The sequence below is a fragment of the Amblyomma mixtum genome, chromosome 2 (genome assembly GCF_055824585.1).
Source record: "Amblyomma mixtum isolate Tamu chromosome 2, ASM5582458v1, whole genome shotgun sequence".
NCBI classification, from domain to species: Eukaryota; Metazoa; Arthropoda; class Arachnida; order Ixodida; family Ixodidae; genus Amblyomma; species Amblyomma mixtum.
The window spans coordinates 112,437,230-112,454,151 of record NC_143013.1 but is presented as its reverse complement, the minus strand read 5'-3'; the positions used below and the strand labels follow the sequence as shown (position 1 = coordinate 112,454,151).

Here is a 16,922-nt window from a genome sequence, read left to right as displayed (position 1 = left end):
TCTGCTCTCTGAAATTCATTTTTCGTTGCCACATGGAGTGCGCACTATTAAGCAGCAAACTCGAGGCAGTTACTGACCTTTTCTGATGCACGCTCTGTGTCAGACGTGCACAGCCACAACGTTGCGTTTAAGAGAATACAAAAATTTTACTTCAGTGACATTGAGTTGGCCGGCTTAGCGACTTGTTTAGTGCCCTGAACGCAGAGTTCTTTTCATTGCTTTGTTACCCCTAAATATTCTGCCGGGGACAATAGACTTCTAGACACCCATATGTGACCTAGCTACACAATTGTTACTAATTTGAGCTACTACTTTGTTTAGTCGCCACCCATAGCAGCGCATAAGGCAACCTTTACCCTATATAAGAACGACCTCAAACCACCTGCTAAAAATAGCTAATCGCTTTAGCTGCCTCTGACTCGTACTGGAGACTTTTATGCCCGATAGCAGATAATCGCGTGCATCTTTTATCATGCGCAATGATCGCGTTCATAAAGCTGCGCCCCTTCTTTTAGAGATGTACACCCGAGATCAAATTTTGAACTTCAATTCTCTCCGTTTTTTTCTGTCCATGTTTTCCGCGCGCGAATTTTTCCTTCACCCAACGTACGCTGCTATTTCAGTCGTTTCTATGTGTAGGAAACAAAAGTTTTTGCTTTTTAGTTCTTGCATTTGTCTATTATTTTTATTTCTTCTCTGCGTGCATCATGTATGCTGTACTATGAAAATGAAAATCTGCTGCTAAAAGCAGTTAAATTTCGCGGACACCTTTACCTGCCTCCTTTCTGTGTCGCCTTCTATTCACATTTCTATTATACATGCAGCACTACGTGTACACACTGCTGTTCCAGCTCAATTAGTTTTCGCTTAACTTGGAAACTGCCATTTCCTTTCCATTTGAAGGCTGTAGGCTTTGGTGCGGTGTCTACTGGTGCTATACCTACACTACTCCCTGTACGCACATTTACCTTTGGATAATGGGAAACCTGCGAATATTTAATTCACTGTCGTCACTTTCTCACAGACATTGTTGCTCTTCCGATTTTAAAAAAACTTCTATTTTAGGGCGTGTGTCCTGCAGTACACAGTGTGTTGCATTGCCTGCACTTCGACAAAATGTCAGTGATGCATGGAATGAGTTGAGAGAGCACCCAGTGCTTAAAGATGCTAAAAAAGTATAGGCAGAGATCTCACTGTCTTGTAGAGTCTCAATCATCATATAAACTTCAGTTATATTAAGGAACCCTATAAATAGTTTAGTCGTAAAAACAAAACAACTGCGGATGTTGATATGAACCGGCCCTCTCATTTGTGCTAAATTGAAATACAAAATGCACAAGAATTTCTATGCCCTTAACAATTGAAGCAGATGGCAACCGACTACGGCATTAATCGCACTGATTGTGAGGAACCTCTGCTGACATGCATTTTGATTTAAAGAGAGAGATAACATTTCACATGTATGTGCAATTATCTTCTCTAACATTTTGTGCTCTTTCACGTCAAGCATTCATCCAGACAAGCATCTCCAGGACACATGTCTAGGCTTGATGTTCGTTCGAGAGCGATGCGCTTGTCAGACGGCCACAAGGGGTACTTTATTTTTAACACTGATTGCCTGCCACGGCAAGGCTTTGTAGTTCAATTTTCAGCCACGTGCGTTCCCATTACAGTACAAAGCCCCTTTAAGTGAAGTTATACTGGTATAACTTATACTGGTTTTGTCTCGTCTTGCTTTGTCCTCGTTTTTTCCTGCGCAATTTTTTTCATTATACTGGTATTTTTAACTCGTAGAAATAAAATACCGCTTCTAAAAGGTCGTGCCTCGAAAGAACTAATTGCAACAAAAAATACTCCATTCTTATCCCGCTTTTCTGACAATAGGCACGCGTTACTGGTCAGTATGTTCGTCGCTCTGCAAGGCTCTATAAAAAAAGGCTGTGCCTGGAAAAACAACGACCGGACACGAGATGAACTTGATCATCCTGGTCTCGCTCTTGGCAGCCCTTACTTTCCGGTCATCCAGCGGAAATGAAGCCGAGATTGACGAACCAGTGGACGCCATGAAGGTAAGGAATATTACTATAACAGATCAGTGTTATTCATCAGAGAGGTCAGGAATTAATTTCATGGAATTGTAATGCTGCTACAAAAATTTAGGACAGCGTGTGGGACAACTTTCTTATCTGCCTTTAATCTTCCACAAAGGGTCTGCCGTTTTGAGAGCTCACACCGATATAGCTGTCTGTTGTATCTGTAAGGCGGCATATGCCTTTGGAAGCAAGTGAATGCCTGCAAAGCCTTCGTATTTCCGATCGTCTAGCGCTAATTCCTCACACATATTTGAAGTTGCTAAAGAATAGACTGATCAACTTCAGGGGGGTGTGCTTTGAAATCGAAACCATTTAGCGCGATTCACTTTACCACCGTAGCAGCGAATGAAGGTTAGGTGGAAGAACGAGATAATGAACATTCTCAAACAGCGCAAAAAAGACACGCACAAGAGGAAGAGACGTACAAACATGCGCTGTTTGTACGTCTCTTCCTGTTGGCCGTGTCTTTTTTGCGCTGTTTTAGAATGAACAACCACCAACTCGTCCAAGCTTTTACCTGAGATAATGAAGTTTACGGGGGAAAAGTGGGCGCGGCTAGCACAGGATAGGGTTAATTGGATTGATATTGGTGGCGCCTTTGTGCTGTAAGGGGCGTCGTCAGGCTTCTGCTGATGATGATGACTTTATTAGGTACGTGCACTGAACTGTCCTGGTTTCTGGGCATACTACCGTACAAACCCTTACAAGAACAAGGAAAAATGGAATTTATCCCACCAAATACTCACAGTTACTCAGTCAGTTTTACACAAACTTCATATATTTGTACGGAACTGATATTAGGTGATAGGAAATCCGAAGGCTGTTCATGCATTCGCTAGTTTTCGAACGTGTATGTCACCTACCACGTACACAAGAGAACGAAATCAGCGTACGCACTCACAATGGCAGACCCTTCCTGGTAGATAAAAGGCAGATGAAAAGAATCGTCAGCTTATACTGCAACGAAGCCTGCGCGTGGCTCAGTGGTTACGATACTAGGCTGCTGACCCGAACGACGCGGTTTCGATCTTCACTGCGGCGGTTACACTTTGACGGAGATGAAATGCTAGATGACTGTGTATTGCGCGACGTCAGTGCAAATCCTCTGGTACGGCGTTCTTATATCCTGAGCCGCTTTGGATTTTAAACTCCACAAAACCAATCTAAACCAAACCTTTCCCATGGGGTCCGACCATACGAGAATAAACTAGAACTTGGAACGTCTTCTCGGATAGTTCTGATTTGAAATATTACGTGAGGAGTTAAAAATACTAAAAACAACTTCCCATAACTTCAAAAGACATTGCTCCTTGCCACTTTTCTTTTTCTCTTTGTAGTCTAATGCGCAGACGTGATCGAATATAAACATCCGGGTTTGATTTTAACAAGCCCCTTGAGTTCAGATACTCGTATTGCTGACTTAAGTTGTCTTTGAAAAACCGCACTTATTCGCCAGTGAACTCTGACATATGGTAGTCCAGGTTAAACACTCAGTATGTGGAACTTCTATAATCCATATAAGCAAACGTACGTTTTCTAGAAGGCGCGTACTCACACTAACGTAAAAGCACTTGGAAAAGTTCTCATGAAAATGAGGCGCTTAATCTTTTTTTTTATAAAACAGAGTTCCACTTCAATAAGAATGCACTTAATTTTATTGCTACCCCACCGCAGTGGCACAGTGGTTAAGGCACACAGAGGAAATCAGGTTGAATCCCGACAGCGGCGGCCGCGTTTCGGTGGAGGCGAAACGTTAAAAGTGCCGATGTGCTATGTGCTGTCAGCGCACATATAAAAATCCCACGAGGATAAATTAATCCGGAGACCTCCAATACAATGCCCCTCAAAGATATACATGTGCCGCTTCAAGACGTGAAACAAAAACAGTTTACAATGTATTGCAGGCGCCGTAGTCTCGTTTGCACGACTAGAATTTTCTTAATTGTTAGCCATTTACTGATTTCATAACAACCGCGCAGCGTGCTTAAAATTATGAATAAGACCGCATGCCAAACTTGAACTCTAACTTTGGCGCCCAGCCTTTAGATAAACTAATAAGTTGAAGTGATCTGTTTTTTGCGCAGGTTATACGTGTGGTTTGTTTGTTGTCCTTGGTGTTAGTACTTTCTAAATTTCTGCAGACCTGAAACTTTCTTGTTATCCTACCTTCACTTCTGGGTCATTCGGCGCGCATAGCTTAGCAAGAAAAATTTCTGAAGTTAGTTTTCTTGCACAAACACACCGTAGCCAAGCGTAATTTTTGCCTTTTTGTTCCATTTTTTTGTCCAGTGGTCGTGATTACAGAAAAGCCATTTCCTTCCGCACTTTAACCATTTACTTTTCTAATGCAGGCTATCGCTTCATTGCCTGAGCTAGTGCTACTAGCAGCGACGATAGACATACCCATGTTGGAGTGTTTGACGGCTGACGTTACAGCATTCGACGCTTCTGCTGGCACAGCAACCTACACGTGGCATGTAAAAGGAAAGGATGGTCAAAAACAGTGAGTGCCCTTCTGCAAACAGTATTCTCGAGAAGAAAATTGGGTGAGAGAACCAGTATTCATGGTCTAAAATGAAGAGCGAGTGAGTATTGCATGGCCTGAAATAAAGAGCTAATCACTACTGCCATGACGCAACATCGATTAGACATTTCTCATTCTAATTATATAACTTCGTCGGCGAAGAAAAGGGTAAGTAGATATGATAAGACGCAGCTAATTCTCCCATGTGACATACGCTCTCAATGTTGCTACTAGCTGCTGTTCCCTAAGGGCTAATGTCAAATACACTCGGCGCAGATAACGCGTGCTGGTGAATGGTGGAACTCCTCTAGTCGCAGACTTCTGCTTCAGTGTGATGCTGTAAATCCTTCGTGTTCAAAAGATAATTTTTACGGACAACGTCAAGAAACTAAAGGGTATTGTAAGTTTGGTCCAATGTGTAAGGAAAATCTCCCAAAGTGGCGTCGATTTACTGATGAAAGCAATGCAGCTTTAATAAGACATTCTAGTTAACGAAACAACGAGCTAATGCGGGGCCCGGACCGCAGCGGCTGTACGGGTAGCTCCTCAATGAACTCAGCTGACCAGGAAAGCTTGCAGGTAGCAGTAGGAATAGCTACAAGCCAGAAACTGTACATCTGAGATACCCGGCAACTCAGTGTCGTGATATCTATGTGTTGCTATTCCGAGGGAACGATTATTTAAATTGAAAATTGTTCATTATTTCTGGTTCACAAAGTATAGACCAATTTTCCGGCACGGAGCGATGTTGAGTATTTTGACGACTTAGGTTTGGTTACGTGTGCACGCAGGACAAATATTTAATATTTTACCGACTTATATAACGCACCAGATGATATTGGTGCGAATTAGTGATCTGTAAAGCTAAATTAGCGTGAGTATTCTCAAGTGCCGTTGTTGCTTCAGTTAACATTGCTATATTTTCAGCTGTAGTGTTCCTTGGAGAAAACACCTTGCTGTTGAAATTAGGGGTTCGTATAAAGTATGACATCAAATATTACCGTTTTATTCACAGCAGTGCGCAGAATGCAGTTTACACTCATCTGAGGGAAGTAGAGATGCTTCCATGGTTGCATGTTGTAAACGAAATGTAAGAAGAAGAAATGTTCAATTTATTATTTGCGAACACCGTTAATCCGTCACAACTAACCGATTCTAGGAGAAATCTTCCGGCCATTCTTCATTAGATATAAGCAATCGTACGAAATTGTCGTGGCACTAGCATCAAACACACATTGAAATAAGAACACAGCACACAGATTGCAGAATTAAGAGATGTAGGCAAGTGTTTTAAAACACAAGAAATTTTGGCCTCATTAAAGTTAAAGTATAGTTAGTCAGACTGCGGCACGTAAAAATACCAGAGTATTGAACTAAATGCTACACATTTTTTGTATCTCCTTTTCTGTATCTTCGTTTCTCCTAATTATGAACAGCCGCTGCGGTGCAGCTTATGGTGCTCGGCTGCTGATTCGAAAGACGGTAATTCGATCGCGGCCGTGGCGGTCACATTTTGATGGAGGCAAATTGCAAGTGACCCTTGTACTGTGCGATGTCAGTTTACATTGAAGAACCCCAGGAGGTCCAGATTTTTCGGTGTCTTCCACTACGGCGTCCCTCATAGCCTTAGTCGCTTTGTAACGTGAGACCTCAAAAACCAGAAACATAATTAGGTAACAATGATTCTCAGCGGTTACTTGAAGAGAGTGGAGGTGGGTTGTGAATTTGTTCACAAATGTAGTAAAGGTAATTCAATGAACTTTCTGAAAAATTTGTTTTCTAACGCAATGAAAATTTTGCCAGATTCAGTACCAAATTCGTCTTAATGATACAAATAGGATATGACAGGGGTGAAAAACATGACTCAATACCGAAGATTTTCGAAGTTTACTACTAGCACACTGCTCAGGAAGTGCTTTTCTCATGGCATAATCGAGCTGGCTTTAGTTTAGTGCGCGCAACTGTGGGTTGAGAAGCATAGAAATCTATCGAAGTGGCTTTAAGTGTTATTGGGAGGAGCGTGGTAAGGTGTAGTGAATTACTGAAGTGCGTCTTGTATAGCACAAAGCCCGCGACGTGAGTGGTCAAGCGTAGTTAATGGCTCATTTCTGTACACAACAGAAACCTGCTACTGCTTCATCCCCTTTTTCCAGGTATGAAATTCCCGTTGACTACGTCCTCAGCAAAAACTCTGACAGAGGTGTGGCGTTCGTCAATTCGGGTAAGTGACATTATGAGCTCTAGTAACTGCTTAATTGTCTGCATGCATCCTTAGTGACTTAGAACAAACACAGAGTCGGGAAAAAAGTGCTGTGCAATGGTGTTGCCGGTACAGCAGCGGTCGTAGGCGAACAGAGAACGAAGGAACCAAAAGCTGGATAAAATATGAAGCGAATAGAGGATAACAAATGTAGCGCGGAATCTCGACAGCGGAGGCGCTCGTAAGCACAGCTATCATCTGATCCAGATTTGTCTGACTCGTCGGTTGTGTTCTATTTATTCATATCTCACAATATTTCAGATAAAAACATTCTAGAGCTTTCAGAATGGGTGAGGAACACCGTATAACCACATGGAAGCACTGCAGTTTTCAAGTAACAGTTTGTTTGGCGTACGGAAGGTGGCTGTTCCGGTCCTTAGATAAGAGCAAAACGTTGTATAGAGTATGTGGGGTATAGAATTCAGACGCTGCACTTTGGCTATCAAATAGGCTGTATAAAAAACGCTCCGAGGGCTGCACTGAATTAGTCTGGCACTGTATACGAAAACTGTAGCATTCTACAATCGCATATACTTAGCTGCTGCTGCTAGACATAGATCCCGCATCCTTGCAAATAACAGCGCAGCGCCAAAGCCACTCGGCCAGCACCGCTTGCGGAACGCAATATTAAACAGCTGAGTTCCGGCAGAGACAAATAACAATAGTGAATAACGAAAAGAAGGACAATTCGCAGCATCCGTACATTGTTTCAAGCATGGCCTAATTTGTAAACCTGCTTTTCTATCGATGCTATTCCTAGGAAAATATTCTTCTCCCTCTGCCATCGCTTCTTCCCGAAAGATCACGCCTAAATGAAGCTAGAGGGAGGTTGCCGGCATCTCCGAAAAAAAAGGCTTTTGTTTCAGCCTTAGGAGTTTGTTTTTCAGTTACTTTGAAACTAAAATACATAGCAGCTTTACGTGCTGCGTTTTTAATGCTTTTATCATGGAGCACAGGGTTTTGTGATGAATGAAAGATAAAGGGAATCCAACAAGCTGCTGTGAAAAAACTGATGTAACGCTGATGTGTGATGAAGTCAGAGTTGATTGCCAAATGAAAAACGACTGAGTGCTTGAGAGCCAAGCTCAATGAGCTCTTCGCTCAAGTAGCGGGTCATCCGCAACTAATTAACCACGACGGCAGCGAGGCACAAGTAAAGTCCAAGCTCCTCGCCGATGCAGATGGGTAAAGACCTTTTAAAAGAAATAAGTGGTCCTTCAGCTTAATAAAAATCCGGACTTAAAACGTGAATGATATTAGCATTCTCGTCTATACCTAAAGTTCTCGCGTTCAACTGAGTTCAAACAACTTGTGCTGCTATTGGGTTTCCGTGCTTCGGTAAGGTTTGATCCCAGTTTGGTGAACGAGTTTCAAGGTTCAGTTCCGTGGGCTGGAATTGCATCATTGCGAAATTGCATCAAAAGGGCTTGAGCACAGAGTTTTTAGAAAGTAAGGAGAGTTGAAAGTTCATACAAATTGAGAATATCTAGAGCAGTAACACAGATCACTGTAGGTAATATAACTATTGTTATTTAAAAAGCTTCGGCCTGATGATGATGATGATTCATTTTTATGGCGCAAGGGCATCTATTGCGAAAGAGCGCCGTTGCACAAGGTTTTTAATCTTATACTCAAGACCCCCTTCCCAAGTATTTCACTCCGAATAAGCCGAGCACCAGGCCGAGAGAAGCTTGCACCCATTGTATCACCGGTGGGTACCATGCAGCACTGGGGATCGAACCCCACACCTCCCACATGCGAGGCTGATGATTAAACGACTAGGCCACCTTTGCGGTCGTCATAATGTATGAGCAACCATTGCTGGTTTTTAGGACCGGCGGAGAAACAGCACTGGACAATTGTCAGTCGTGCCAATGCAAGAGTTCCTGTCTGATTTGCCATTCTGGGAATGCAATTTATGAAGTGGAAGTACAGTTCAGTCAAAACATTTATTTCTTTGTTTATTTTCCGCGTTATTTCTTTTTTGCTATCTTGTGCTTTCGCTACGAAACCTCATTAAGAGTAGTCACTCAGAAATCTCCTATGTTTTCTGTGCGTGCATGTAATAAAGATTTTTTTTACACTGCATTGTTTAACGCACGCTGCGTCTCGAGGGAAATAATACTCAGAGGGCGGACAGAGTTTTCCGCTTGGTTTGCGGCCATGAATGAACAACTGTAGAATCTTTGCGTCAATTATCACCCGAGGCAAGAGAGAGAGGCAAGCGTCGGGAACATGCGATAGTGTTTTTGTTTCCTTACCGTCATGATGTCCAATATAGACATTTATGCTTTTTTATTTTTATTTCAGATACTTCTAACCCTATACCAGCACGGGCAGTTTACAGTGATTACAAAAGTTGCTTGATTAACAAGATGTATATGGGGTCACAAGAAGGTGAGTGAATGTTCTGTGATTAAACAAGAGATTCCTGTTCACTTTGACTTAAAACCTAGGCAGGAATTTTTGCTATCCAGATATGTTTGAAACTCAAGAAGCTGTCATCGTTGTGTCTGCAATAAAGGATTTCACCACAGCGGATGTGGGCCCCGCCGCGTTGGCTCAGTGGTTACGCGGCGCTCGGCAGATGACCGGAAAGACGCGGGTTCGATCCCGGCCGCGGCGGCTGAATTTCGATGGAGGCGAAATTCTAGAGGCCCGTGTGCTGTGCGATGTCAGTGCACGTTAAAGAACCCCAGGTGGTAGAAATTTCCGGAGCCCTTCAGTACGGCGTCTCTCATAGCCTGAGTTGCTTCGGGACGTTAAACCCCATAAACCAAACCAAACCACAGCGGATGCAACTGAAACATACAGATCGTGAAGAATTCGCACATCTGTTGGTTGAATCATGCCTACCCACCTTCGACGACAATACTAGAATAGCGCCTCCCTGCATATGTTCCAATACACTGTAGCGCAGCAAACGACGTGGACACAAGAGACGAGAGACGAACACCACGAGCGCTAACTTCCAACAAATTTTATTCTCCTGAAGCATCACATTTATGCACCAGAAAACGGTAATCACATGTGCGAACAGTATCAATTCCTCAGAAAAACAAGCTCTTTATCTGAGAGGAGAATGGAAGGTGTACTTACACACGAGCATCCTGACCTATTTACCTTTTCAGCTTCAATGATTTCGCGCGTTACTCTTTCTCTGCTTTTTCCTATTACGACACTTTTATCAAATAAAGGCTTACATGTTTTTGACTTGCATGTGAGAATGTGGTCAACCAGCGATCCGCCTTGCCCGTTTCTGACGTTGCGAGCGTGTTCCATTAGGCGCTCGTTCAGACATCTCCCCGTCTGGCCGATACAGTGTTTCCCGCATGACAAGGAAATTTTATACACAACACCTTCATCGCACGTGACGTAGGGCTTCTGGTGCCTAGTAGTGCATCCGCACGCTTTGTTGGTGTTTGGTTTTTCCCAGTTTGCACAACGTTGCAAGTTTTTTCGGCGCCGAAAACACGTTCTCGGAGCAGTGCGTGGGAATCTGATAACGGTAATTCGCGCGCTAAAAGTGCCATATGCTATACTTCCCAGGCCTGCACAACTCAGGCTGCATCCTTTGAGGCATTATATTGGCGTTCCATCCGAGGTAAGGCTTGCCTCCTAGGAATGAAACATCGAAGTCAGATGGATAAAGAGGGAAGGCATTGAGGATCAATGGAATCCAATGGGAATAAGGTACACGCAATGAATACAATGGCCAGCTTTTGGGAATTTTATCGGACATGTGTGGTTCATCCAATTAATGTGGCTCTACAAAAAGGAGAAAATAGCCCTTAAATTAATGCCTCAACAGCACATAAATGTAAGTAAAAAGAAAAAAAAACTACAGAAATTTCCAGCTCAGTCGCTTTATTTCTTGTTTAAATATGTTTGAATATCAAAGGCAGCTCTGGCTAGGCCATAAAAGCTTGTAGGGCAGTAGCCGGCAGTCAGTGAATGACGAATATATTGAAAAACCGGCGGTACAAAAGAAGCAAACAAAAATAACCGTAATACCAAAATTAAACAAGAACAAAGAAACAGTTTAAGTTACCGACACGAGAGCTTTTAAGAAATGATTTAATTTGCACAACGAAGAAAAGGAAAGACAGACTCAGGCAGATAATTAAAAATTTTGGATATGTAATAATTACGATTGAAGTGGCATAATGAGTATAGCAGCGAGGTACCGTAAAACGATGGTGACGTCTAAAAGAACGGGCAGGAATGAAAGGCACCAAATATTGACTTTCCAAAAGGGCATCAAAGAGGGCAGCTGAAAAACGAAGATAAATTGATGTCAGGTGAAACATCCATATTTGTATGCCAGGGATTGGAGAATCTTCCTGAGTATGGCATTTAATTTCATTCTCCAAGTATTTGAGCAGTGATATAATACAATGACTCGATATCTGAGGATAGGATAAAGAAGGGAATGTGCTTGCGGGCCTGAAAAGGTAATAAATATCGAAGACTGTACAGTACACATGACAAACAATGAATCTTGTTACGTACTAAGATAACAGGACTATTCCAAGACATATCTATGTCGAAAATATACCAAGGTATTTAACCCGGTTTCAAAAATTAATAGAAATGCAACAACAATTCACACAACGTGAAAAATGTAAAAACAAAGGTTCATCAAAGAGAAGATCTTTTTGGGGGCTTTTACGAAGAGAGGAGTTCAGTTCTTTGTTGATTAACTGAAATAGAATTATTTAAAAACAAGTCCATAACATGCACCACAACCGTTCTAAGAGCATCCATGTCCAGGGACAGCGAAGCATTTGTTGAGAACAAAAGCGTGTCATTGGCGTATTGAAAAAGATAACATTTTGCTACAACACTTGATAAATCATTTACAAATATATTGAAAAGCAAAGGCGATAAATCAAAGCCCCGTCGAACACCTGCGGACAAAAATGACTACTCTTTGAGTCCCGCCTATCTTGACAACTTGAGCCCGATTAGAAAAAGACTCAGCAAATCATAAAAAGTACCCCAAATTTCATGACAACAAATTTTTTAGCATCAGGTGATGCCGAACACAGTCAAAAGCTTTGCTGGCGTTCTAAAACAGACCACACGCGACTTCATTATTACCGAAACATGAGTAAATGGTTGGTTTATTGGTTTATTGGGGTTTAACGTCCCAAAGCGACTGAGGCTATGAGAGACGCCGTAGTGAAGGGCTCCGGAACCACCTGAGGTTCTTTAACGTGCACTGACATCGCACAGCACACGAAACATGACTAAATGATATAAGCAAAACTTCTTAATAAAAAAAATCTGTTTCTTTACCTTCATTGGAACCTGACTGTGCGCCTGCCTGATAGGATATTATTCGTCAGAACAAAACTCTAGATAACTCGGAATAGGTGCTTTTTGAGAATCTGTGCAATCGTAGGTAAAATTGAAATAGGCCTAAGATTTAAATTTGACCTTTAACGAGCCAGTTTTTTGTAATGGTTTAACTGTAGCAACTTTTAAATTGTGTCCAGCTTTCTGGCATTGAAGTCAAAGATTAAGCTGTGAGGACCCTGGGGTGGAATAGAGGGGAAAATTGCTGAAGAGGCTGTACAATATAAAACCCGCGGAAGCTCACAGTGGGATAAGGGAACTTCCTGGAGACCTGAGAAAAAAAAAACTCAGAGGCCGCAGAGGGCAAGTCTTTGAAGGATCTAGTAAGTGATACGCAAATAAATTGTTTAGATTTGTTCCCAAAAATTAATTAACAGTTAACCAAGTTTTAGGTGAAAAGTGTTTGTTGTTCTGAAAAGCCGTATTGAAGTAGTTACATTTACTGGCTCGAATCATAGCAGTAACTTTATTTCTAAGCAACGTCAAAATAATCTTTGAGACGTATGTTATTGAGCCTACGCTTGGAACGTGTCCGAATGGCGTCTTTTTTGTTATGACATTCAGAATGTTACGTGTTAACCAAGGAAGATAACGGTTGCATTTTTTTATCACTTTGACCTCTACTGATGATAGAGTTACGAAACTGATAACCTGCACAAACCTTCCATACACATTAAACAAATTAGCTTCCTCGAGGAGAGAGACCCAGTTAAAGTCCGTTGTGAAGTTATCGAACGTGGCAGTGTCCGTGTATGGAATTCACTCCTGGTTATGGTGTGATTTGTGTGAAGAAGGATATCACAACTTACAAGGCAGGGATCTGAAAGTCTGCAACTGGCGAAGAGAGGGACTGGGCAAACGGAGCTCTTATATTAATGCGATCAATACAGGAAGTTACTGAAATGTTTTCCCAGGTATTCTCCTCTTTAGTAGTCCTTTATCGTAGGTTCAATAGCATGTTTAGCCAAGGTATTCAGATATTGGCAAGCAAATGAACGAGCCATGGACCAGATGTCAATGTCGAGGTTTCCAGTGTGGCATATAGCATGATTTCGCAGTTCGGAGCCAAAAATACAGTCGAGCTTTGAAAGAAATGCTTTCAAATTTTGGGAAGGAGGCCTCGAAATTATTCGAAGAGTAACGTCCGTACTTGAGAATGATAGCAGCAATGCAGCACACTCAGCAAATCATTTTTTTGTAAAGGGTAGGCATTCCATTTGCTGTGAACAAAAACAACTTCGCCTATAAGAGTTGAACGTGTGAAAACGAAACCAGAATAATAGGTAACGAAAGAGAGGGGAGAAGTGTAGAAGGCATATTAATTTCGGTAAGTATGAATACATCATTAGTAGGTTTAGTATTGTCAAAAGCCAAGAATTTGTCTCAATGTTTTCGCAAGCTGCACTTGCTGCTTTGTCGAGACTAAGTAACAAAATTCACCATTATGGGTGCACCGGTAGAAGGCAGAGTTCATTGTTCAAACCAGTTTATCTAAATATATAGAATAATAGATTCCGAAAATACAAATGAGTTCGGTCTTGAAGTGCCTTCAATGGTTTGAAGCAATGTTTTGCTAATCGTGCACAACTCTTTCTATTACATCAACAAAAGTAAACATCGTAGAAAATTTATAGCAGACGCTACCGGCGCAGCATTTATTTTAAGCTGTTGCTGTATAGAACACTTATTCGCTCTAAACTGGAATATTGTATAATATTGTACCCTACTCATGGTAACCTAATTAGTGCTTTAAAGATAAGATATTCCCTGATCAATTTGAGTTCACCTTGCTAATTGCTTCAACACTAGGACTATGACTACCATTAGAGCCCTCTTTGCCTACCACGCCTACATCGCCTGTAAAAGTATTTCGAATAGCCTTGTTTCACACAATGGGCTGTCATCTTGCTTTAGGTGATCAACTCTTGCCACAACCACTTCGTGTGGCAGAGTGCATTAATCGTCATCACAAAGCCGCCATTGCCGTTAACACGCCGATACTCGGGGTGAAGGGCATTTAACGCCGGCAAACACGAAATTGTCAAGTCTGTTTATCTCAAGGTCGATGCCCCTACCCACGGTTATTTTAAACGTGGTGTGAAAAAGGTGCCCGTGCGGAACAACTGGTACGTACGTGGAAAGACCAATTTATCCGCTGCAGAGGTACTGTCCAATGTCAGTGAAAGGCTGCGTTAGCAATGAAGTTTCGTATCAGAGCCTTCATTTCATGCATCATAAAGAGAGCTATACGAAGCCTAATTGTGATTTCAATATTACAGAATTCCGTGACTTGTCCACAATTACGCAAAGAAATTATCTCTTTTTGATGGTGTAGCCTTCTACTTAGTTTAATTTTGAGGACCGGTGTGTCGCTTTACCTCAAAACTTACGCAATAAAAAGAGAGAGCCTCTTATCGGCGCATGACTGCCCTAAACGAAGCCACTCATTTTTCGAATTGGCTTTCGAGGGTTGCAAACGCGAAGCATTAAATAAAACATCGAGTGCATTATTAGCAAACCACGTGTTGTTGCTTTAGCACAGGCTCATAACTTGAAATTTGTGAAGACGTGTGTCGGGTAGTTGCATTTTAGAAAAATTTCTCTAGCAATCACACGGCGAACTGCCGTCCTTTGTCTTCTTACTGTGAGCATTAGCCTAAATCCGAACGTGCCCTCAGCCTTTATTTAGTGCACCTAAAAAACTCGCCGAGATAGTCGTTCTGAATTAGCTTTCACAATGCAGCAGCAAAGAGGATTATTGTATTTACAGCCATCCATGAAAGAGGAAAAACAGTTAACTATTTTGCACTGAAAAACAGTCACCGCTTTTCTGATGGTTCCAAGTAGAATTATGTGTAAACAACTTTTTTTAGAGACGCTGGAGATGCTACTCAATGAATATTTCTCCAAATCTCCTTAAAGGCAGAAATAAAATTTCAGGCAGAGGTAGAATATTTTTTTTCGCCCCATTTTTGGCAGGAAACTAAATTTCGCGTCCCCCCAACTGCACACGTCTCTTACTATGCAAGAGAGAGAGAGAGTGAGAAAGCTTTTAATTAGCATAGATTAATTATCAAAATACGGGTTTTAAGGAAAAACAAACTGTTCAATACAGTTTTGAATGAAAGCTGTAAAACGCGCAGCACAGTCGAAAAGAAAGAAGCTTGTCACTCTGCCGACCACATCGGTAAGTTTCGGTGAATACTGCTTTACTTTTGGTGCTTTCACGTAGAATATTGAAAGTACTTATTCTGGGACATCGGCGTAGACTAGGACAGAGAGTTCTGCATTATTATCACCGTCAGCCAAAACACTATTCACACAGGGAAAAAACCGTCTCCCAGATTACTATAATTACCTGTCTTGCGACAGCGGGGGCCACCTCGTCTTAGCGAAGATTAGAATGTTATCCGTCCGCCTGAATTTCTGCTGCACCCAGTTATGCTTGCCTTCTCTTGGAAGCTATCGCTTCACTCTTAAAGACCATGGTATATAGTGTCTTCGCATTGCATGAAGTGCGCATGCTCATTTCCTCTCTTCATTTGAACTACGTTATCATACACTTGCGTTTGCTCTCTGATCAAACCTGCTCTTATCCTATCTCTTACTCTAGCACCTATCATTTCTTTTCCATGGTTCGCTGCAGTCCTGAACTCATTTTCACGATTTTCGTTAACCTCCACGTTTCCGCCATTATTCTAATAAATCGAACTTAGTGCTGTGAAAATAAACGCACAAGGACCCATTTAAGAGATATGAGACTGACGTAGTTCTGATTTCTTTTTTTTTCAGTATGCCTTCAATGGGTCACCCCTAAAACAGTGCCTGCTGTTCATGAAGGATGCATCACGGCGATGGAAGAGAAGTGTGGCGGTGGCGTGGTGCTGTACGAAGATGATGCCTGCAAATGAAATAACCGCAGGGCTCTCTCGCCTTCAGGGCACCTAGAAGTAAAATGAGGAATTCTTTGTTCTCACTAATAAACAAAAGCTGATTCCGTAATTGTGCCGACAGATTTACTGTTAATAAACACGTTTTCGTGTAACCGCCAGGACGAAATCTATGTTATCGCTATTTAGTGGCCTGTTCATGTATAATTTTCTCTTGGGCATCTAAGATAAGCTGGCACCCTCACCTGATTCGGTTCTCAGCGATCAAGCTTACCGCTGCTGCGCCTTGGTATATACGCTTGGTGATACGAAAGGCGGAACTGTGGACGGTCTGGGGATGTTAGCTGCTCTCTGTCGCCAACGGCTGTGTAGCAAATTAAGGCCCGGTTAGCTGGAAACGCTTCAGCCTTTCACCGATGCAATCGATTAGACTACGATGCCGTTTACTGCAGCGCTAAAGAGTCTCCGGCAAACCACGCACGCAGCCAAGTGGTTGATCAGATGAGTTTGTGCCAACGAATTTTAACTTGCCCTTTTAAAATAATAAATTTCTGTGATATTAACAACAATGACTGCTTAATCCTTAACAAAAAATTTTCCTCAGGTCAACAGAAAAAGATTTCCAGTCTATTCTGTCTTAACGGCCTCATATTTCTAGTCATATCGCATTTAAAACCGCCCTTCTTGGGAAGCATCAGATATTTATTGCTCACAATTGATACCTTAAAGTTGTAGAAGTAAACATTTTTGCGCGGCTTCCAACACCAAATTATGCTGATAGTTGTTGAAAACAG

The 16,922-nt window shown here is 42.0% G+C and overlaps 1 protein-coding gene across 1 annotated transcript; it reads left to right on the top strand.

Annotated features, from left to right (window-relative positions):
• Positions 1-1,914: 1,914 nt before the first annotated feature.
• Positions 1,915-16,149, top strand: LOC149360598 (uncharacterized). The gene is made up of 5 exons (XM_089569342.1): positions 1,915-2,069; positions 4,445-4,596; positions 6,771-6,838; positions 9,188-9,274; positions 16,031-16,149. Exons 1-5 carry the CDS (start codon positions 1,971-1,973, stop codon positions 16,147-16,149), a joined length of 525 nt encoding a protein of 174 aa, XP_089425468.1. The 5' UTR covers positions 1,915-1,970.
• Positions 16,150-16,922: the final 773 nt, after the last annotated feature.